Source organism: Strix uralensis, chromosome 1, assembly GCF_047716275.1.
Source record: "Strix uralensis isolate ZFMK-TIS-50842 chromosome 1, bStrUra1, whole genome shotgun sequence".
NCBI lineage: Eukaryota > Metazoa > Chordata > Aves > Strigiformes > Strigidae > Strix > Strix uralensis.
This window is the reverse complement of record NC_133972.1, coordinates 10649590-10674006: the sequence shown is the minus strand read 5'-3', so window position 1 is coordinate 10674006 and position 24417 is coordinate 10649590. Positions and strand designations below refer to the sequence as shown.

The 24417-nt window shown below is 42.8% G+C and overlaps 1 protein-coding gene across 2 annotated transcripts; it reads left to right on the top strand.

Moving 5' to 3' along the window:
• Positions 1-1865: 1865 nt before the first annotated feature.
• Positions 1866-22815, top strand: PPP1R17 (protein phosphatase 1 regulatory subunit 17). Of its 2 annotated transcripts, none has more exons than XM_074881577.1 (5): positions 1866-2160; positions 8706-8818; positions 10656-10811; positions 12271-12432; positions 19106-22815. In XM_074881577.1, exons 2-5 carry the CDS (start codon positions 8737-8739, stop codon positions 19183-19185), a joined length of 480 nt encoding a protein of 159 aa, XP_074737678.1. In that variant the 5' UTR covers positions 1866-2160; positions 8706-8736; the 3' UTR covers positions 19186-22815. The 2 variants fall into 2 exon arrangements, with proteins under 2 accessions (XP_074737678.1, XP_074737764.1); XM_074881663.1 differs by having other exon boundaries at positions 1868-2160; positions 10659-10811.
• Positions 22816-24417: the final 1602 nt, after the last annotated feature.

Sequence of the window (24417 nt, the reverse complement as noted above, 5' to 3'; positions counted from 1 at the left end):
ATATGTATGTGTGTGTATATATATGTGTATTTATCTGGTTTCTATTAGATCGTCTCCTCCTTTCCCATCTGTCAAAGCTGCATTGCCTGTCTTCTCAAGCACTAGCCTGGAAAGTTTTAGACATGTGCTTATTGTTAATTACAGGAGTAGTTCCCCAAGTGCTGATGGGAATACTCACGTTTGAGGCAGGAGGGTTAAAGTGCAGATTTATTACAGGCTACTTCCAGGCTGTGTTTGTGAAATAACTGAGCAAGAAGGATTAGAAAGCTGGAAGGAGTCCCAACCCTCTTACAAGCAGGACAACAACTGTAAACATTTAAAAGATCAGATCTGGGAGTAAACCCTCCATCACACTGGTAATGTGACAGCCCCTCTGGAAAGACTGGGATAAATCTCCTGCTGCAGTAAAATGCTTCACGGCATCGTGCGGACCTGCAAATGTAAGAAGTGACTAGGATTGGATGTGTGATCTTGCTGGGTCTGATAGGCCATTTTCCTCGTGAGTAAATCTATGCTGTAATATTCCCAAAGCATCCTTGGGATCTGGTGGCTAGAACAGGAAATGATTTTCTCATCCTCAGGGAATTTTTCCAGTGCTATAAATTACTGACTTCACTTTTTCAATCAGGACAATGAGAATGTAAAAAGGCAATCTTGAGCTGAGTTTCAAAATATCTTTCTGGTTTGAGCGTTTTGTTTCATGAGCCTAATTTTCAGTGATCTGTGCATAGGAAAATATGAAATAACTTGTGTCTCTAAGTAAAAGGCATTTCAGTGTAAAAATAGAGGGGTTTTTATTTAAAATTCACTGCAACAGAGAGGTCTTGACAATGTTGAAAATAAAATCAAAGTTATATGGAAATGGGCAACTCAAAAAAGAATTTTTTATGAGCAGTTTGGGGCTTGTGTGGTTTGGAGGAGTTTGGGTTCTTTTTTTTTCTTTTCAGTTAGAAATCTTAATCTTGCCAAAAAATTCTTAGTGTACTTTACTTTGGAGCCTATGGTCCATTTTTTCAGGAGTGATTTAAGCATTTATGGGCTTGCTTTTAAAAATGGGTCTTTGAGACACCTAAACACACACGACTTACCCCTCTGCCAGGTAGTGAATGTGCTCGTCTCTCCAAACATCGATGGGGAAAGCTCACGGTTCTTCCAGGTGGGGCCTTTAGAGCATTTAAGGTGCTTGGCACTTTGCAGAACCGCACCAGAGACATACAGGATCCGAGGGTGCTGCCCAGTTTGCAGGGCTGGCAATTAGCACTTTGCCCCTTTGGGCCTTCTCTGCAATATATTATTTATGAAGGAAACCTTGACTGATTTACAGGATGCAGTGCAGGCTGGTGCTGTTGAATTGCTGAGTGGGGGAAAAGAGAAGGAGGAGATAACTGCCACTGTGAGCAGCCACAGTTTTTAAAGATGTTTTAATAAAAGAACATAGACAGAGGCATTTTTGTTCCAAACGGATACTGAGAGAGGGGCAGTTCGCAGTTCCACCCTGAGTAGTGCTTCTCCCAGCGCTTTTCCAATGTCAGGCATGTTTGTATATTTTTCCCTCAGTTGAAATAACAGCTCCATCCAAAGGCACGGGCTAAAATAGGAGAGACTGGTCTCTACTGGCAAACAACTGGCCGCCACAGAAGACTCCCTGCCTGGCCCCAGAAAGACCACGTTTGTGTAAGTAGTTGTGGCCAGATCCACACACAAACACCGCAGTCACGCTGAACCTCAGCGCCGCAGACGGTGTCCATCACTTTTAGTGCTTCTGGTGCTGCTCCCAGACACGTGCCCTGCCTCCTTGCTCCACTTTTATCCTCAGCTCTCCCCTGGGTCCCAGACGGCATCAGCCTCGCTCCCTCCCCTCGCCATTTTCTGTGCTCCCCTGGACAGGGCGGCTGCCGCTCGCCTTTTGGCGCTCTCGCTCGTCCGCCGGCGGGAAAGATGCTCTCGCCTTGAGGCGCTGCCCCCCCCAATCCTGCCCCCTCTCTCCTTCGGCCTCGGCAGCTGGCGGGGGAGGAAGGGGCCGGCGAGCGCCGATGCTGGCCCGCAGCCCCCCGCAGGCCGCCTGAGCGCCGCGTTGCCATAGCGACGGCCCCGCTCCCTAGATAAGGCCCCGCCGCGGCCCGGCCCGCGCCGCTCCGCCGCCAACCCTCGCACCGCTCCGTAAGTACCGCAGCCGCACGCGTCCCTCCCGCCTCCTGGAGGGCTTCTTGCTTCGCTCTTTTCTGTTCGTGGTGGTTTTTTTTTTTATTTTTCCTCCCTTTAGCAGCCACATCGCCCGTGTCACCCGCGGGGGCCGGCAGGAAAAGCGCGGGGTCCCCACTCCGCGGGGTGGGGGGAGAGTTGGGGTGCGACCCGGCGAGGCTGGCATGCAGGGATGGGGCCCTGGGGAGGAGGGGGCTTTAGCCACAACCCCTTCACCTCCCTGGAGCTGCTGGGCCGGCTCACGAGCAGGGGGGGCAGCCAGCAGCGTGGGAACTGCCCTCCGGGCTCCTTACCCTGCTCCAAAGGGGGATAAACCTGGCACATGCAAGGGTTAACTCTGTGCCTCGGGAAGAATTAAGGAAGGCTTTGTATTTTTTATTATCGCCAAAGACTAAAACTTTGTGACCACAACCTGCGCAAATGCATCTTGCTTTTTTTTCCCCCCATCAATCAAAGTTTAACTGTTGGCACTTTTTCTTTCTTTTACAAGTTCATGGGAGGTAGTGGGAGTCAGTCCACAGCCCACCCAGGGTTTTGAACTAGCCCCCCCCAGCAGCACGCTGACCCTGAGAGGAAACCTCTCCCAGGCCATTCTGTGGGATTTCTGCATCCGTGCAATTATTAGGAGCAAGTTTTAGGTGGAGGGAGGCACCTGGATCAGGCTTTCAAATACCTAAGTGTTTCCTAAGAAGTTTCAAATATGCTTTAGAAAAATAAAAATCAGGCTAATCTGACAAGAACGCCTGGAGAGAGGAGCCTAGTGCCTAAGTAACCAAAGAAGAAACTCTGTGCAGTAGCATGAGGCTGTCTTTGTGCCCGCAAAGACATCACTCCAACGGAGTAGTGTTAAACATATAGTAAAACTTGTAATGAAAAGTCTGGAATGCCAAGGAGGAGCACCCAGACTTTCGACTTCTAGGGCATCTATTTTCTACTCGGACTGCAATAGACGGGTGGGTTGCTTTACTCACAAGATTTGCCCAGGAAGCAGTTGTAACAGGGCAAGGATAGGACCGGGGTATGGGTGAAGATGCGTATTTGCTAGTAAATTCGCCGAGGCTGCCTGCTGAGTGCAGGTGGAAAGACCCAAATGCAGCCAGGTACCATCCCCCTTGGCTCCTGAGCTGTTTCAGGTGACCTCTGTGTTGGGAAAGGTGGGTGCAAGATGACTCCATCCAGATGGTAGTACCTCATTTCTTCTTTACACACTTGTAAATGACTTAATGCAAATAAGGGGCCTACTCACACTATAGGACCCTGCAGAGGACATGCGACAGGTCTGTCATTGCCTCCCCGTAGGTTCAGGGAGGGAAGAGAAGAGCTGGTAGGGATTCTGGGAGCCTGCCTTGCCCTCCTTGCTCACATGTTCATTGCAGCCAGACAGAGAGGGGCAAAGCAAATAAAATAATTTAGTAATCCAAACCTGTCAGGAGACCCTAAGTGTGTGCGTGGTGGGAGGAGACGCACCAGTCTTAAGGGGCAAACCCTGGTGCCTGAGCTGCTCTTTGGGCTGGGTAGCGAAGCGCTGCCCTCGGTGCAGGCTGGACTGTAGCTGTTGCAGTCCGACCGCTGCCTCCTGTCTGCATGGGGCAGCACACTGTAAGATATCCCCACTTGTGCCCATTTCCAACTGTCAAGTGCATCAGTGGCAGCAAGGCCAGGCCCTGATTACGGGAATATGGACAAACACGCGTGTGTGCTCTCCCACCCCAGGGCCCCAGTTGCCTCCGTTTCTGCTCTTGAACTCTCCTTCTCTCTCTGGCATGTTTTGCCAGGACATGGCAAAAATATGTTCTTACCAAGTGCTCTGGGTCCAGGAGAAGATAGGTACATAGTGTCATACAGGCTTCTGTGGCAACATGATTATCAATCTACCAAAATAAATACTTATTAAATTCAGATTGCCTGCTGCCACCCAGCAAGGATGCTCTCAAGAGTACTTTTATTTATGTAGTATCCTTGTCAACATGCCAATAGTTTCTTTAATGATTATGAATGTCCTGCAAACTAGTGCATGTTTTTTCTTGGTGATTTTGTCAACTGTGGAAAAAAAAACCACTCCTCTGAACAAAAAAAAATGAAAAAAAAGAAAAGAAAAATCCACATACTTGGGGACAATACCACATAGTCTACTGAAGTCCTCAGAAGCACAGTTTGTGGAGACCTTACAAAGGGTCAGTTCACAAATTCTAAGTATTCAACATACAAGGAAATGACATGTAGGTGTAACAAGTCTTGCCCTTAATGTACAATGGTGAGGACTATTGACATCAGTGCCCACTTAGCCTCTGTAAACTGATAAGAATTGCATATGAGAAATCCATTCCTCCATCTTATAGTTAAGAAGGATCGCCTGCTGATGACTCATTTGAGCACAGCATTGTCCCTTGAGACAGGATACAAATAGCCATAGGTACCTAATTTCCCTGTAGCTGCATAGCACCTGCAACCATTCATGTCCTATGAGAAGACAAGAAATGGAGATTGAACTTTCCCCTATCCAATGTTATTTCTGTGCCTAGTTCGGGATCAAATGAAAAAAAAAAAAAGTCCAGCTCTTTAGTTTTGTTCTCAAAGCTTTAGTTTTCTATCTTACACAGTAAGCTTTTCTCATGAGATTTCATTTCAAGTTGGTTTAAATGCCACATGATCAGATGGCCTCAGAAGATTTACATCATTTTGGTAGAAACATGTGAGAGTAGCTTTGCTGAGTATTCCCTAACCTCTAGCGTGATTTCTTGTGACAAATATCTGCGTTAAACCAACAACGCATTAAAATAGTAAACCAAAACTGCTTTCTTTGCCCATCTCCAGGTAAAATATTTTTACCTAATTGAGGCCTGGAACTGGTTGCATTGGTGGACTTTTTGATGGAGACCTACAACTTAAGCAAAGAAAGGAATCCTATTATTTGCATGCATTTGTGTGTTTTAAGACTGTTAGTGAGTGGTAGGAGCTGTACATCTCCTTTCTCTGGATAGCTTTATTTGGGCCCTTTAATCAAGCATATACAGCAACTGAGAATTAGGAAAAAAAAAAATTAGAGTGTGCTTTAAGCTACCTAGAAATCCAAAGCTGATAAATTCAGCTGTTTGTTATCTGAATCACCATCTCTTACAAGTATGTTTGCCCAAAGGACTCCTGCTGTTATATGACAATGACTCTGCATGAGAGCTCGTCCACGTGAGGCTGAAGTGGCTTTTACTCATACCAGTACTTTTCAGTCTGCCTTATCATTTCTTGCTCTTCTCTGTAAGTAGAGCCAATCCTATTGAATGCTGAATGCTTTTACAAGGAGCAAATGCAAAACTCTGTAGTCAAAGCTAGAACTTGTCTCAGTCTTTAGGGAAGCATTTGAAGTGTCTCTATCAGGTCTGTCTTTTCCTAGAAGTGACAGTCTGGAGGTGACTCATTTAAGCAAATATCTCTATGGGTGAGGTGGGGCGGGGTGGTAGGAAGTAGTGTACAGCCTAACTGCATCCTACCAAAGTCTCAGGCTAAATGACTATTGAATCCTAATTCATATGGGAAAATCTATATGCATTTCAGGAAGTGTCTCCTGCCGAGTGTGATTTAGAGCTCCACTGTAACCATTACAGTTGCACAAAGGATGAATGTGGATCATTATGTCAAGAGATATAACAGAGTGCAAGAGAAAAACCACCTTAGTCCATCACTAAATAGCAAGCATCACCTACAGTTAACACACAAAAATCCAAGGACAAATTCCATTTGTAAAAGCCTATTAATGACTTCATACAGTCCCCATAGCAGTCTTCCTCCCCATGTGAAACGTTACTGGGGAATCTGTTTCTTTAGTGGTGGGAATTGATTTTAGTGGTTTGGGAAAGCACCATTACAGTGCTCCCATATATCACCTCTCCTTTGAACAAGAGCTCTGTGTGTAATGCACAGCGACAGGATGTAACAACACTCACAGGTTCACACATTGTATGCAATATGTATACACCCAAGATACCAAAACTCATGATACATTTTGGCAATCTTTCTCTTTTTAGTCTTTTGTCACACAGAGTGTCACAATGTGCAGTGTGGAAACACTTTTGTAAGCAAGGCAATGCTGGCTGCAGGGTCAACTTTTTTTTAAAAAAAGAAGTGGGGTGTCATGTTAGGCTCTCAAGGGCTTGGCATCTGTGACTATGAAAATGTGAAGACAGATCTAAGAGATTTATTTTAGAATACTATTTTTCAAATTGCTTTTTAAGAAAAAATAATTAAGGAAGTCTCTCATAATCCGCATATACCAATCCTACATTAAGCCTCTTTACAATGCTTAATTTTTGTTAGGTGAGATAAGTCAATGAAACAACTTGGTGAAATCAAACCAAAGTTAATCATATTTTTAAGGCATTTCCAGTTAGTATAATTCACCATTAATTTTACATTTAAATTTTACTATCTATCCTCAGCTTTTTTGCCTCAAGACCTGTTCAGAAAAGTCCATAGTGTCTGAAATGGTATCCCTGATTTTACTGAAAACTTTCTAAACAGAGTACCCTTCAGAAAATATATCACAATATTTAATCAGCATGCCCTAATCAAATCTGATAAAATCAAATGGTGCTGAAGAAAAAAGTCTCCCTCAAATTACAAAATGCAGTGTGAGCCTTCATATGGCCAGATAATAATTTTTTGTTTTAAATAAAATTATGACTGCTTCCTTTTAAGCCATAGCTATAGCTTATTTATACAGTGGATAAACAGCACAGCCATACCACGGTAAGCTGCATTCAAGGATTTCTTTATGCAAGATCTTTCCAAGTGGAAGATTATTTTTTCTGTAAATGCAGATGAAGTCTCCAGGCAGTGTAATCCCTTATTACAGATTTCAGGTTGGACTGGGACAGTTCTGCAGTGAACAGCTGGAGGTCAAACCCCATATCCAGGCCTAAATCAGTAAGGCATTTAAGAATTTGTAGAATTTTACAAACTTTTGTGAATTTTGAGTACTGAAGGGTATGGGAGTTAATCCCATACATACATTATGAGTCAATGTTCCTGACCTTTATTACTGTCAGCCAGTGTTGCTCCATTTACTTTGAAGTCACTGGAGTTTAGGACATGTTTTTCCATCCCCTGAAGAATTAGCTCAGTGCATGATTATGAGTGCGACCTTTCATATTTTGTTTGGCAAATATTTATGTGACTGGATTTTGCTTGAGGATTAATTGTTCTTTATATAGACACAAGTTTAGTCATAGAAATGAGGTTAACCCCCCTACTGTTCTGTTTCTTGTTGACAAACAGCCACGGCAATTTACAGAGAAATAATATAGGCAGTTTCTTTACCTCCAGCAAGATAAAAACAAACTCCCACAGTACAGTCTCCTATTTTCCCATCCTTCTTTTCACTGTTTTTCTCCAACCGTCTTTTCTTTAACCTTTCCTTCTCCACCCTTTCCTCTGTTTTTTCCCAATTCCTACTGTCTTTTTTCTACTATTCATGTTGTCTCCAGTTTTTTAGTCCTCCTCATTGCCTTCCTCCTCCCTAAAAGGAAGTCACAGTCTGCTTTTACTCCCCGAAAATGCAGAACAGAGGTTGTAAGAAACTACCACAGCTGTTGCTGGCTAAAGGGAGATACCCAGACCACTCAGACTGCACCTTCAGATTGAAGGTTTTTTACGTTAATGTTGCTCTGTTATTCTGACGTGTTTCTGCTAAGAAACCATAGAAATGATCAGCAGTAAAAAACGGTCGAATTTCCTCCTTTCTGGGATGGCATCTGGGACGGCCCCAGAGTGAGCGAGTCCAGGGTCAAATAGCTTGGGGGATGCTGGGGGAGCTCAGGTGGGCGGCTGGGCTCCAGGACCCCCTGCAGTTGTGAGTAAAGGGGGATAAAACAGCCAAACCAGCAATCCAGTGAGACCTACAGAGCATGGGCACTTAAACAGCACTGTGAAATGGGTTCCTATGCTCTTACCAAGGTGATGAATGAGTCTACTTCATGCTGGCTTTGGGGTCTGTGGGCACTGGCCAGCTTTCAGAGGCAGCACTCACACCTGGGTCTTCAGGGGTATTCAACCTCTCTCAGAGGAACTGGACTTCTAAGACTAACTGAGCAGCATTCACAATTGCAGTTAGATTGTAAGAGAAACACCAAATATGATTCTTAGTTTACAGTTGGGAAAAAATGGAGAAGAAAACTGGGACAAAACATCCTATTTCCTAGCATTTACTTTGTGTCTGTGATAGCACTTTCTGTATGATCAAATCCAGTATTCTTCTGTAGAGCCAATGTATTTCCCATGCTAGTGTGGGTTGCTTACAGCAAGGTAGGTGGAAAAAAGGGATATTGTGTGTGTAACCAAGGCAGTGAATACATGCATCTCTTTAGCATGTGTGAGCAAAATCAGGCCAGCAGACTGCATGACAGAGAGCAGCTGGAAGAGAACTTCTCATGATCTGGCTAGCAAGTGGAGGCATAGCACCAATACATCTGTTTTATGTCATGCTGCCCTTTTTTTTTTTTTTTTTTGTGTAGTAGCTTCAAAGGGAGAGAAAAGCCCATTTCAATGATGTCAACAGAATGTGTTCAGCCACTTGATATCCCAGAAGACAGACTGGACAAGCGAGATTCACACTGTAACCATTTAGGTAAGTGTTATTAGATGATGTCATTGCAGTAATTAGAGAGGTGTTGTCTTCACATCATTAGGTCCTGTCCAGTGTCCTTTTTCCCCCTCCAGCAACACAACTGAGCCCTCATGAAACCTGATAGATTACACCTTCTGCTGAGACTTCTGATGCCAGATGGAAAGGCAAAGAGAATTTTGCCTGCATATAAATATTAGCTGAAGCTCTAGAGCAAAGTTAATTAAAGAGGAGAAAGGAAAAAGAGTCATTATTCTTTTCCCCGGTATAAAAAGTAAAGCAGTTTCTTCATTTATACCACAATAAACTGAAAGCTAGGATATAGCTGAGCCTTCCCTCAACACATTTTCCATAAGCAATTTCAGTAAAAGATTTCAAATACCCCCTTTGCCTCCACTGGTGTGGCTTTCTAAATACTTTTTCTCCTTCATCATCAATCTGTTTCCTCTCTTGAACCTATTTCATGCATAACTTTTGCACTGAGAGTACCAGAGGCATCTTTGCTCTGCCACACTCCTAAATACCAGACTTCATACTTGATAGATGTGCTTTTTGCATATTCATGGTCTTTGCCTCTGCTTCAGATGCTATTACTTCACTCCCGTCTTGCAAAATTGTCATGAAGATTTAGCAACCCAGAAACAAAATCTATTTGCTCGTTGTTACCCTTGTGATGAGAATAATGAAACAAAAATGCAATTTCACTTGCTTGTCAAAAAAAGTGTCTTACTGCAGGCAAACACAATTTTATAAACTTTGTTTATCTGGCCTGCAAGGAAGGTATCCTGGTTCTGCCTCTGCCACATGGCATTTCTAGCCACAGGCACCACTTTTACAACTGCTGGTATACCAAACATAATTGTTCCATAAAATTATTTAAATAAGTACAGACCGAGTCTTATTGTACAGTCAGGAAACTGAGGCAGCAGGAGGTTTAAATGAGCTCATTAGGACCATGCAGGAAGCCTGTGAGGGCCAGAAAAAGATCCCACATCTTTCAGGGACTTCACCCGGAGGTCATCCTGCCCACGTCTACCTGCAGGCTCGCAGACATACGGCTGCTTCAAATATTGTGAGAGAGCCTGGAATGAAGTCCTGTTGCACCCAAGTCTGCAGTGAGGGGTTGGGTGGGGGTAGAGGGCCCTGCTGAAGCCAAACAAGCAATTTTTAAGCAATCAAAGCATTGGTTTGTGTGGTGATACTAATAACAGGCTAAATTCGATATTTTCAGCTCGCGTAAGCACTCAGAAATGCAGATCCTTGCAGAAAAGCCATGCTGACCATTTGAGAGATCTGAGTCAAGGCTTGTTTTAAGGGAAAACCAAAAATCCAGTGTAATGTTATGTAAATCAAAAGCGAATACCAACTGCTCAGTGGCTCTGGAAATAAACCCAACTCTTGAAGGGAACAATATATAGCTCGGTTTACCAATACCTCAGGCTGATCCCACACACATAAATCTTTCCTTCACAAAGTGCCCTTGTAACTCTTGAAGACACAGCCCGCACAGTTAGTGCTGAACGAAACAGGGATGGCCATGGGACCTCTGCACATGATGGTGCAGCCTTCCCTCTGCCATGTAACACACAGCTGCCCACAACTCTCTCCCTCTGCTTTATGTCTACCACCTACAAGGCAGAAGGACCACCTAAGTCCCTTGACTCCCACATAGTACGGCACAGAGGCCCTTTGTGCTGACTTTCTATTTAAGAGAAGTTTCTCCACAGGCATTTTAATTTATTTGGATGAAAGCAGTATTATTAAAGTTCTTCTTTTCACCATCTGGTTTATTATTTCCCCTCAGTTTCAATTTCTATTAATCTTTTTTTTTTTTTCCCAGCAGAAGATCTTTCAGAGCAGCTGATTAAGAGCTGTGACCTCAAAAAGAAACCAAGAAAAAGTAAAACCATCCCAGCTTCCCAAAGCACTGAGCAGGAGCAAAAAAAGCCAAGGAGAAAGGATACACCGGCTTTACATACCCCACCACCTCTAACAGGTGAGCAATACATCTCTTGACTTCGAAATCCCAATTCAGCTGAGGGAACTGAATCTGGGCAAAGGTGTGGAGACACCTCATTCACTTATGTCCCCTCGGATGTGGGCAGGAACACAGCTCCACGCCATGTGCACCTGGGAAGGTAGGCAAGCAGACAGGCTGACTTTCTCAAAGGATTCCCTGTTAGACGAGGGGTTTTCTCACAGGGTCTAGGAATACCAAGGTGAGTGGGTGTGTGCTCTGGAAAACGTACTCCCTTGGAGCTCACAGTCTTGCCTTTACGTGATAAATGATGTGTATTTATCTCTAGCTGCTGAGTTATGCCAGATGTCCCAATTTGATCTGGTCCAAAATCAAAAAGGATCCAGTTCAGCCCCTGCACTTTGTTGCAAAACTCGTACCCAATGTGCTCAGGGGGAGGCTGAACTGGGATAAGGCTGGGAGGAGACCGGAGAAGCACACAAGCCGGCTGCAGGTTGCTCTTCCTGGAAATCACAGGGCTCTTGTGCTTATGGGGACTCTGGCAAAGGGCGGGTGTTTCAGGAAGCCAGAAACCATCACAGCAACAAAGGGGCTCCTTTTAGGAGGCTTCATGCTACTGTGAATCTACAGACATCTGAAGTTTGAGAGCCAAATGCCACCAACCTGGGCAAGGGAAGAATGATCAGGAGACTGCCACTGAAACCTGATGATCTTCCAAGATCAGCAGTGGGAATAAATGTTTGTTGCTTCTCTCTGCTAACAAGCACTCCTTGTTGTGCTCTCTGTGGAGAGAGTTGTGCTCTTGTATCAGCTGCACTGATTTCTTCCCATGCTGCACATACACAGAGGAGTTAGCCAGTAACTACTTGCGTGGTCCCCTGCGTACCCACAACAATTCACCAAGTCAAAAACAAGCAGCTGGGATTTTCCAGTCTTTGTAATCCAGATACTGAACTTGACTCTGTTCAGCTTTCGCATGTGTCTTCCCCTCAATGATTCTCTCTTAAGGAAGAGTGGCTCAGAGGCTGGAGAGCTGCATTTTGTGCCCACAGTAGCCATATCATAAAGAAAATATTGTTTCACTGGTTAAAACAGGCCATTTCTGTGTGGTCACATTGCTCCCAAGCAGAGGCTTGAGTATCCATATGATTAAGCTACTTTGATAAGATGTCTAAGCTTCTGGAACAAAAGATTGCACTCATCTTTACCATCATTTCTGATGGGCTGCAGTTTAGTCCACTGAGTATAACCAGAAGCCATCTGGCCTGATAGCATCACTGTCTGTAGTCCGTGGGATATAATTGACTAGAAGGAAATGTATACCATTGCAAAACCTGAAGAGTAGGTACAACATGCAGAGCAGATCATGCACTCGTGCAGCCTTACTTCAGAGTAGTCATTGGGAAAGTTACACAGGTACAAATTTCTTCAATGTGAACAAGGCTGAAGCGGCATTTTCTTTTTTTCTTGCCTTCAGGCATACTCTCAGACTTTTCTGATAACCTGCTGAAAAGGTATGGCATCACAGAGAAGCCACAGAGGGAGAGAGTGAGTCCAGGCTCTCAGATCACTGAACTGGAGCAGAAAAAGCCCAGGAGAAAAGATACGCCTGCAATACACATCCCGCCCTTGATAATAGGTGAGAAACTTACTTAGGTAAAGGTGCTCCAAAGAGGAAGCAAAACGGGGCTACTGTCAGAGGTATGCTTGGGAGGAGGCTGGAAGGAGGTTGCTCTGCCCAGTGTACTTAGCAGTTCCTGCTGAACTGGACCTACTTGGTCAAAGTATATTATAGCAGTGGTGGCTCATAGAAAGTCTTTTCCATATCCGCTGCTCATGCTCTGGGGATAAAAGGGAAGGGGAGTAAGAGAAGGCATTAGGTCACTTGATTATCTCTTGCAGAAGTGATCCTACTTTTGTGAAAGGCCAAATACTGCCCTGCTTTTCAGACCTGAGCACATGCAAATTTTTAGGTCATCAGCACTAACTTGGCTCACACTGCCTCAGACAACCTGGAGCAAAGCTGATTAACCTCCCCTTAACTCCACAGTCCCTGATGTGAACTGAGGAAACCAAGCTGTGAAGAACTTCTCGTTAACAGCACCTTAAAGACAGTTCTGTGCTTCTGGCATAATACAGTGCAGCAGCTAATTTGCTTGGTGACTGTATGAAGTCAGCCAGCCATGTTTAGGTCCTGAGATCCTCTGTTTGTTGTGTTTCCCACATTTCTCTTTCACAGAAGACCCTCAATTCATCAATATTTCTGAAGGTCTTTGAAGATGTAAAGCACTGTGTAAATGTTAATTACTAGTGCTAGCTAGAGATGCAGGAAACAGTGCAAGTTTGCATGCTGTGCACCAGCCCTTTCCAGATCACAGGGTGGAGCAAAAAATGAATAAATGAATGAATGAAAACCAACCAAACAAACCCCAGATCCAAAACTAATGCCAAAACGGGAACACACTGCTCCCTTAGGAACCTTTCGTATGAACCAGCTCTGCAGTGGGCTGGCACTACTGAGCTGTGAGACACACTAAGTGAAGAGGTCCTGAGACAGGTACTTCGGCCCTGAGTGACTAATCAACAGCTCAGTACATCAAGCTCCTGAGTTTCAGGTACACTTTGAATGGCATTTCCTGTACACCTAATGATTATAAGGTGTGCAAATGGCTTCATCGAGCCCAATAGGCACCTGTATTTGTAGACCTCTCCTTTGTGAATCTGAGCCTTCATGACTGACTTAAACATGTAAGAATTTTTTTCATTTAATCAGTATGGGGCACCCAAAAGCAGATAGAAGTATGACTAAGTTTGCAGGATCATGGCAGTAAGCATGGTGAATACTAGTGCCTTGCATATTGATCTGACTAAAGAAAATACATTTTCTATTTGCTCATTGAATTCAAGCATCTGATGGCTTGTGGCATCAGAGCTGCTGTGAGTGAGTCACTGGAATCTTGGTCCAAGCATTTGCTGGGGGGAAATGAAATCTATCATACAACTTCTGAGCCCAACTGCAAATGATCCACTTTTTGAAATATTTATATTAATAATAATTATCAGTGATATTAATAATAATATCACTGATAATGAACTGCTCATATAATTGCTGGAGGAAATTACCCAGCAAATTACCTAGAATTCTACATGACAAATAAATTAGGTGGGAAAAAAAATCAGTCTTTTAGGGATTGATTCAGAAACAGAAGCTGAGGCAAAATTTATCAAACCGTTTGTAATAAATATTAGTCCTGTGTATTATACTTGAAGCTTACCCTTCCTGTGGACCTTAGAGGAGAGATGAGACATTATTTTCCTCAGTTCAAAAACACTCCCAAGAGAAGTTTCCTTTGGCCATTTGTGGCACCTTTAAAGATGCTGTATGTCCTTTGCACTTCTGGGTATACGCAGAGAAGGAGACTCTGAAAGCAAAACATGCTTGAGAGAAATCAGAGACAAAATGTGTGACAGTGAAGCTGAGAGGCTTGACTCTGGCTTAAATGTAATTGCTAGCTAAGAGGATACAGCATAGTGAATTATTTCCTTGACCTATCTCAACACCACTCTGGTTGGATTAGCATCTAGTCACTTATTACTTCATGTTTCTACTCTAGCTTTAACTAGCTCAGGTAGGCACTTAAGAGAGAAGAGAGAATCATCATAAGGGTCTTAACCTCTTGCCTCCCATGAAGACTTCCTCCTTAACTTTTAATAATTTTCAAAGCAAAAAGAAGCTAATATAAGGTATATGGTAACAGAAACATGTTACATCCCCAAGTGATTTGGTAATCAAAAAACTCGAAAGAGGAAAGAAGAGTGGAAAGAGAAAAAAATAAAATGCTGAGCCCTTCAGATGTGTGACAAAATTCAAACTGTGTACGTTTGCTGTTGGGAAAATGATAGAAACTAATGCAATTTTCAGTTGTTTTCAATTATACCTCCCATAACACTTTCTTGCCTAGTGGTGAAGCCACCTACCAGCACTCAGCATGGATTCAAAGCAGCCTGCTAGATGCTGCCTGTCCCTGCAGTTTTTCCAGATCCTGTATTCTGGGTCCGTCTTCCAGTGATTGACCACGTGTGGCAGACTTGTGCCTGTATCAGGGGCAATGTAGCCCATGTGTTTGATTGCCTGAATTTCATTCCCTCCCTGCTCAAAGGATGCATATTTTCTTATCAAGATACATACCAACACGCAGTGTTCTGCCGGTTGAGATTCGCCAGCGGTGGCTCTGTGACTTGCTATGAAAAAGTGACTCATTGTGGCTGAGGGCTGGTCCAATATTTACTACTTGTTTACTTTCAGGGTTGTCCCATCAGGTAGCAGACAGAGTACAAACAAACTGAGCTCTTGCGGAACTGCTGTGCAAAATAGAACCTGAATTATAGACTCGGAGACCTGAAAAGCCCCGGCAGGGCTACATGTGTTAAATAAATATAGACAGGCCTTTCTGTCTCCCTGTTACTGGCGTTGCTGCAGTAAGCTGCACACTCGATGCTGTGTGTATCCCTTGCGACCTGCTAATGAGGATTGTCCCTGTTTGTAACATCTCCCCTTCAGATCCCTCCCAAATGCCACTTCCAGATGCCAATTCAAAAAACTCCATTTAATTGTTTGTAGTAACAGAGCTTAATTACTAGATTATCTTTTTAAGCAGCTGTCCACACAAATAGCTTTGTTGTAAGTGTAGCTAAAAATGGCAGCTGTGTTATCTCTCTCCATTTTGACCAGCTGGTTATGAGCACTCTAGGATGGTCCTTCTCCTTTTTGGGTGGCCAGAGAGATTTTCTATTGCAAATAAAAGTAAGTCAAACAGACCATACAAAATGATGAAAGTCAATGGAACTACTGGATGGCACGTGATCCATGTGAGAAGTAGAATCAGTTTTACACCTTGTGAACACCCAATCCAAATGGGAAATGCAGGTACAGAAAGGAAACTCCTAAATTAGGATCTGAATGTTACTGTCTGGAAGAATCCATGGCTACCTGTTACCTGCAGAAGAAGACTAAGGAAGTCAGTCCTTAGCCAGCTTAAATGTCTAAGCCTGGGCATCACAAAATTCTCCCCTACAAGGGTCAGACTGCTAAACGTTCAAACCTCCAAACTCCTACTAAAGTGGTGCAAATAACATTGAGCCATGTGTGTATAAATGAGCCATGAGCAGAGGTCTCCTCCAGAGGCCAGCTTCCTTCCAGTCACCCAACACTTTGGCTTTCTGAAGGGATTAGACCAGAAGACAAAATATAATCACAATTCTAATGGTCTTTTTTTTCTCTCTCAGTCGATAGTAAATGAATTGAATCTGATCCAAGGCCTGTGCTCAGCTGTGGGACACTCTGTTGCGTTCCCCACTTAGCAATGTATTTAATGAACTGAAGTATTTCTGAGAGCTCTCCAGGCCTGTGGGTTTGAGCAAGAATGTAAATACCTGTGTAAATATGGGAACGCAGTTCCTGAAATGTGGCTGCTTAGGGTTTCTTAATCAGATCAGAGATAACTAGTAAAACCACAGTTTCAAACCCTCATTCTCCCTCATGCCCTAGAAAACCAGTTAAGGTTAGGATAACATTACACCTTCCCCTGGAAATCTCTTGAGTGATGTAGGAAAAGCACAGCAGTTTAATGTCACCTCTTGCCCCTTTCCTGTGCAAGGGATGTGACTGGAGCACTCCAATACTCTCCCAACCTAGGTGCAGTTGCCCGTAGGCAGTCAAGTGGAAGTGGTGCCCTTATAACCCAGGAGGGGTGGCTTAGATCTAGGTGGCACCTAGCAAATGGTTGATTTAAGCGAACTTCTTCTTCTGCCTATGTTTGAGCTTCCTAATGGAAGCTCTCACATCTCTGTGAGCCTTTGAGGTCCTATCCTCTAACTAAAAATTGGAAGTAGTTGCAAGTTCTGTTGGGAAAATATGACTACATTGTATTTCTACTCTGCTTTCTTTAGTCAGAACCCTTGGCAGATATTAACAGAACAACCTACCAATCCTTAAAACAGATCTGCGGGATGAGCTGCATTTCATAATATGCACAGCTGGCTAAAGAGAGGTAGGGAGGCTAACTGATTTACTTAAACAGTAAACAGAGAAAGACTGACTTATAAATGTTCCCCAGATCCAACATCGTGCTCATTCCTTTAAACCCAGAATTTCCAAACCGCATTCAGTAAAGCACACTTTCTCCACAAGTGATCAGTGGCTTTGTATCAAAGAAAAAAATCCTTTCCCAGTGTTACATCCCATCTGTATCCCCCTTCCACTGTTTTGCATTAAAAGGCTGATTTTAAAGGCATGTAGTTGTCCTTGGAGTTGCTGGTGGTCCATGATCTGGAAAGTTAATAATCTGCAGCTCTAGGCCATGCCGTCCTCTGTGCTTTGAATCCTGAACTCCACTGGAAACCTTTGGAATTCATCAGTCACCAAAGTGATTCATAGATAATGATGCATCATCTTGCAACTGATTGTGGTAAGCGCCTGACACGCTACTGATATGGGTCCAGCTGAGAGCTGGGGACCTCTGCTTGGCTGCTACCTTCCAGCTGTCTCTAGCATCTGCTCTAAAAGGTCTAGTTTATTTGCTATAACCAGGCCATCAGAATTACATAAACGTACTTTTCCTTCATCGCTTCATAATTTAAATGAGAGCGGACATGATCATAACACATAGCACAGGTTTATTTAGCTTACTTTCCGTATCTCTGAATTTATCCAAAAACCAGGTTAGCGCTCATCAAATGATCCATTGTAGCTTCACATTTTAAGCATATTTTAGTTATGTTTTCCCCATTCCTCAAATGCTCCATGAAGAAAAAACAACAGAAAAACTCCATTCCCCCACTAAAAAAACCACAACCCAAACCCCAAAGGCAACAGGGGAAAAAAAAAATTGTATTTGCCTAAGTTGTCCCTATGAATAGAAGTCTGGGTGGGGAACATTTACATCCATCTCCATAAAATTGCAGTTATTCTTTGCAGTTAAGAATGGCGGTTACTCAATTGCTGCTTGAACAAATGAAGTCCTTCGTGTTTCAAAATAATATTCATTCATGCCTTTCAGTTTATCTCGAGGTCCCGCTGAAACTAGCCGGTTCACAAGAACTGCATATAAATGAAGCAGGAGCTAACTTAAATGAAGGGCAGTATAGGTTAATATTTTCATTAATTCATCACCTCTGGAAAAGACTCCAAAGTTGAAGAAAATCTTCCTGTGTGGTATTGCTCTATTTTCAGACCTCGTCAAGACTGAAAGCCTTCTCTGTGAGACGGCTTTCGATGCAGAAAGAAGCAAAACAGGTTGGTTTGACGGAAGAACTCAGCTGGTTAGCGCAGACTGAGAGCAAACAGTAGGAGACCAAATTAGGGAGAGATTCCGTTGGTCTCCACACAATGGTAACCCTCATCCTGTTTTTAGACTATGTTAGCCTCCATACCAAGGAATGTGAGCATAAAATGTATCTTACAGGTATATATGTATATATATCTCTCTATATCTCTTTTTACTGGGAACAGGCAAAAGAGCACAATCTGTTAAAATAGGGATCAAGAACATTTTCTACCTAATGAAGAGAGCAGTTACAGTAATAGTGATATCTTGGTATCACATAAAAGCTTCAAGATCTGTAAGGGGTGGATTTACTGGTTTAAGAGAGAGAAAGAAAAAGGAAGATAGAAGTTGGAGGGGAGAGAGATCTGTGAAAAGTATGATCCACAACCTGAGTCTGTTTTCACATTGATCTTAATTTGGTTGCTTTTGCAATTTATTGATACTTTGTAACTTCAGCGATGATGGCACTTGGCATGTGGGTATTCTAACATTTGTCTCTTCTGCATCTGCATTTGCAAAATCTAAGTAATATTGCTATATGCATACGAAAACATACACATGTTCGCATAAGTTGACTGTCATGAAGATTAATCACAGTATTTATTTCATCACGCAAGCTCTTTCCCTTTTATAGCTTCCCAACCCTTTTAACAAACAGGTTCCCAGATGAAACTTCAGTGCCTCTTTTCACAGGTAGCAGAAACACTCTGGATTTGAGTGCCTAATAATTTTAGCTAAAAATGTAGTGATCCAATTCTAGTTCACTAAATATCATGAGACCGATGTGCCAAAATTAAATGAGGAGTAACTCCCATAATGTTGGAAAACTATGTTAGAATAAGGAAATTAGAGAGGACTGAAAAATTATTCTTATCCTGATATTTTCTAAAGAAGTAATATTTAAATCAACTGCTTTTTTTCCTCTCTCTCTTCCCTTTTTCCTTTTTTTTTTTTTTTTTTGTGTGTGTGTTTCCTTCTGTTTTTAAGGCACTAAGCTGCTTACAGAAGACAAGCAAACAGTGATTATGGAAGATGAAGAAAAGGATGGAGACACAATCCCCAGTTAAGATTACAGTGGTATTTCCAGTAATGCTGTGTAAATAATTCTGGGTCATTCAAAGTGGCAGCACATAGAAAAAAGTCCTTTCATTTTTATAAATAATAATTTTCTCAAGCATGCACTTGAATTTAAATAATCTTCAAGTGCTTATCAGCATCTCCTGAAATCCCAGCAAGCATCATAAGGGATGATGACAGAAATTTCACTTACATGAGGGGTTGGAAGGATTCTTTTGGCTTGCTAGAAGCAGCTTCCCAGGATTTTTGTCATTGAGGAATCCACCTCAGATCAGATCTAGCTTTGTGCAGTGTGGTGATAAGGGTTAACACAAAAGACCACCAATCCAGTGTACCTGGCACTAGACACCAGAGCAGTTGGTAGCACAGAGCAGTAAAATATCAACTAATGATTCAAACAGCATTTTTCTCCTGACATTTCACCTCATTTGTCCAGCTTTCCTCTGCTGGAGTAACACTGACCGCAGTGAAAATTCCCACATGCAAAGCCGATGGGCTAGATGGAGAAGGTGGCAGGGCAGGAATCTAGAGTCCCTGAAATGCAAAGCAAACACTTCTGCCTCTCTCCGCTTGTGACTTGTGTTTGTGAGGAGAAAAGAATAGATTTACTGTAGAATGAAAACCTACAGCTAAGAGCTGTCAGCATTGACACATCAAACAGGACAGAGGGCAGAACTCTCAGAAGAGAAACATATGGGAAGTGCAACGCCTGCCTGTTACACCAGTGTAGACTATTGATTTTTTTTTTTTTCTTTCAAAGGTTGTATTCCTGGGTTGGTGAAAGATAAGCTAGTTGGATAGTTGATCCTTTCACTCCATATTTTTTCTGTTGACATCTGCTTTTTAAACTGAGTTCTAGCTTGTCAGTTAGGAGGGGCTCTAAAGATTAAAAATCACAGTGGCAGAGTAAAAATTGAGTAAAAGGAATAGTGCTACTCAATGTACTACAAGGTGGAACACCACCACGCTTTATTTTTAATAGTTTACCTCATTGATTCAATCAAGAATTGTTCTCACAGCCAGCTGCAGCCTTCAGCATCTGTACAAACAGAGACAGATACTTGTAGAGTATTATACAAAATAGGTAGAACTGGCTAGTTTTGTGCTTACCTTAGTAGTTCTGCGCTAGACGGAGCAGCACTGCCGCCTGGCCCCTTAGGGACCTCAGCAGAGAGGTTAAAGATTAACTCGCCTGGCAGACTGAATTTAGTTATCTTTTTAACAGCCTTAGGCAGACAGCTGAGGAGCACACTAGTTTGGACTTCATCTGCCACGGTGACTGACCCAGCACCTTTCATGAGAATGCACTCCATTTGCAGATACTCAGCTTCAAGATGTAACCAACAAGCTTATAATAAATAATCTTGTATTAAAGTGTACAAGAGGCCCGCTATATTATTAATGGGATGCCTGATTCCTAGGAAGCGTACTTTTTTTTTTTAATCCTGTTAATCTATCAGTGAGATGAGATGAAATTTTAAATCAATCAATAGTTCATACAACAACATTCATACAAGGTACACAATAAAGTATGTCACAGCAAGTACATGACAAGAAATAAGTGCAATTCGAGTCTAGCTTTACCAGTGAGGTTGGTGAATGTTTTCAGTGCACAGTATGGCAGAAGTGAGAGTGTGGGGGCCTGAGAAGATTCAAATGAACATCAGCAATGGATTAGCTGTGAAAATGTACATGTTTAGACATGAAGGCCCTTAATAACACAAAGCAGGAGCACAGATAGGATGTAACCGACTTCACTGCTCTGAAGAGGATTTGTTTCCAAGCCTGGGAAATGCTGACACAGCTTAATATGGAAAAAAAAAAAAAAAAAAAGAGCATGTTCTTCACCAAAGAGGAGTTATGGTCCCAATGACATCTCTGATGGCACAGCAGCCTGATTTACCATCCCTGTATAGATCAGCTTGAAGCCCAGCCATAAAAATGCTGCAGTATACATCATTTGCTGCAGTTCATTTAAAAGTGCATATTCATAGCCTGGTAATTCAGCATTTACCTTTTTTCCACCCAAGGGCAACATGAGTGACTAAAAAGTAATTTTTCACTTGATCAATTAAGTAAATAGGAGTTTTTGCAATGTTCCTGGGAAGCAGTGCGATGAATCATTTCTCAAAGCTTTCACCTGCCTCATTGCACTCAGTGAAAGTGTTAAATGTTACTTTATTTGGGAATAAGATACGAACTTTTTCAAATCAGATAAACACTGCCCCTTCCCCCAGAACAAGGCCTCTAGGTGTCGCGGAATATGTGTGGACTGTACGATGTCACAAATATGGTTTATTGGGTTGGCTTATTGTTCAGGTTCTGAACTCTCCCTTTACAACCAGATAGTGCTAAAACTGCACAAACTGCTCTCCTAGGCAAGCGGCTGGAGTTGGCGTGTTCTGGGGCAGAAAGGTTTTTGTACCCCGTGTCCCCAAAGGTCCCACCATGGCCGTTACAGTAAAAATAGAAAGAAACGGAAAGCACAGAAACAGACTAAGCCTTTCTGTAGCACTGTTAGGACTGGGATGCTTCAGACTGAAGTCACTTCCATTGTCTACACATAGGCATTGACTGCTTTAGGGCCTTGGGAGCTGGCTTGCATTCAGATCTTTAGGTGGAACTGCACCTCACCACAGAAGTCTGCACTGGGCAGGACAACCCGTTTGAGGCGGTGGAAGGGGAATGAAGCACTTCAGTCAATTAACCTCTACCTAGAAACTAAGGGACAGGTCTCCATTTACAATAGAATTGGGAAAAAGGGATGTAATGGCCTTGTGCTTTAGCAACTTTCAACTCGGGACTGCAGAAAGCCCATCACCCATCTGAAGGGGATGTAATGAGAATTTTTGTAGTGCTAAACATGAGGTCCATAGGTTAAGTGATTTACCCAGCTAAACTGAAGCAGAAGCAAATCCAAAGCAACCTTCATGATGCTATCACTAACTCACACTATATTCACAAATAAAGCAGCATTTGCATGCATTGAGTTTAGCAACACTTACACTGAAATTTTGTCTGCTTTAAATTTTGTCTTACTGGTTAATAAATTGATAATTGTATAATGTTTTGAACACTGAAATTTATATATGTGTTTAGATATCATAACAGATTATCTTCCTGCAAGTCCTATGCCATTCCTACCTTCTGAGATTACATTTTGTACACATGACCTTACAGTGTTCTTGTATGCAGAGACACTGCCCAGCAATTGCATCTACAAGCAAAAATTGAAAGTGCACGTTAGAAATTTTGGCTTCTCACTTGTATTTAGATGAGTTCATAAACACATATTATTCTGTTCCTTACATCCCCAAAAAAGCCATGGGCCTCTTAGAGTGAGGTGGTGCAAACAGAAATATCAGTATTCTGGAAATGTAGTTCTACAAGTAGAAAGAGTGAACATTAAAAGCTAGTTTCTACTCCATGATACTGGTTCGGGGTCCTGCAGGAGGAGCCCGTGTCAGTCAGCCGGACCCAGGAGCTGTGAAGGGAAGCTTAATCCATCCTTATACCTGTCATCCTGAAGAATCCTTAAAAGACACGGACTGGACAGATGGACAAGCAACAGCAAAATTAGAAAGCACGTTCCAGAAATAAAAGAACTGCTTTTGATGGACCATTTGTTCTTATTCTTACAGGTGTGATGATCCTATAAAATGCAAGCTGTATATTTATAACTATGAGACACACTGCCATGAGCTTTGGATTTTTCCAAGCTGTCAAGTCTTTTCTAACCTTCAAAGTAGGTTTTAGTCCCCCAGGTGGTCTTAGCGTCTGAGACAAAGTTATACCTAACCCAGGTTTGGTTTTCTATATTCTGTTTAGCCTGGAGAAGAGAAAGCTTAAAGGGGTCTTACCAATGTATATAAATGTCCGATGGGAGGGAGTAAATAAGAGTTGGGCTCTTCCCAGTGGTACTCACTGACAGGACAAGGGGCAGTGGGCACAAACCGAAATACATTAAATGACACTCACAAGCAAGAAAACATGTTTTTACTACTGAGAACTGGCACAGATGGACCAGAGAGGCTATGGGGTCTCTATCCTTGGAGATTTTCAAAACCAAACTGGACACAGTCCTGAGTAACCCGCTCCAGTGGACCCTATTTGGACTGGCCAACTCCAGAGGTCCTGTCCAGCCTCAGTAATTCTGTGACTATAGCCCAGGATCCTTACCAAGGGAGCTGCTTAGCAGTGTTTAGCAGGGCTGTGAGAGATCAGGATAAAAGTTTGGGGTAAAGGGAGGAGTACAGACGAAAGGATAGTGAGGGATCAGCCAGAAGGACTTGTGCTGGCCAGATACCTGAGCCACACAAGTGAACAACAGACCTCAACAAGAAGGAGAAAGGGGGTGCGGAAATGGCCGGTCCAGAACCAGATTTGCTTTACGAATCAAACTGTCTACCTGACAACCTAAACAATTGGGAAGTCCCATTTAAGCTGGTGAGACACAACTCCTCCTCCCTCCTCATCCCCTTCCTCCTCCATCTCTGCTCTGGCTGCTGCAATTGCCCTTGAGGACGTTGGAGCCAATCTTCCTTTCCAATCCCTGTTTGTGTAGACAGAAATACAAAAACATAAGGAATGAATACTCAAGAGTCTCTTTATGCCTCACTCATTGTGGATTTTAACATTCGGATTTTTAATTCAGACTTTAATGCTTTTCTAAAAAAATAAAAAAACAAGTCCCTCTCAAAAACCAGAGCATCAAACTTGCTTGCCATAGCAAAGCGATCCAGCGATTAGAGCAAAGACACAGTTCACAAATGGACTAAACAGAAAAAAGGCTAAATTTGCAAATCTTGATAGTTACAATGAGTAATTCATAACAACTCTAAATGGCATCATAAATCTGAGATTATGAGATTTTCCAAGAGGGACAGATTACTCAGACTTATTCCTATGCTGGCAGCAAGTGGTTATCTCAGAAATCATCAATGCAGAAAAAGGCTGAGTGCATTGCAAAGCCAGACCTCCCCCAAATAACACAGATTTCATTTTTTAACTTCACACTTCGAAAATTTCCCTTTGGTGTACACTAGATGTCAGGGTTGGACTGAGAGGATGAGCCCATCCACCCATCACACAGCTCTGTGCATCAGGCTGGATGCCATCAACACAACTAGTTTTGCTTAGGAATTATTTTTGTGAAGCACCTGATATTTACAAGGAGCAGTCTGCACAAATATCCTCTCTCCCCCACTTTGCAGTATTTCATT

Bases quoted from the DNA above. Each gene is read 5' to 3' on its own strand.
- PPP1R17 (XM_074881577.1), top strand. From the start codon at position 8,737: ATGATGTCAACAGAATGTGTTCAGCCACTTGATATCCCAGAAGACAGA. The intron at 8,819-10,655 runs GTAAGTGTTATT...TTTTTTTCCCAG, and splicing joins TTCACACTGTAACCATTTAG to CAGAAGATCTTTCAGAGCAG. The intron at 10,812-12,270 runs GTGAGCAATACA...TCTTGCCTTCAG, and splicing joins TACCCCACCACCTCTAACAG to GCATACTCTCAGACTTTTCT.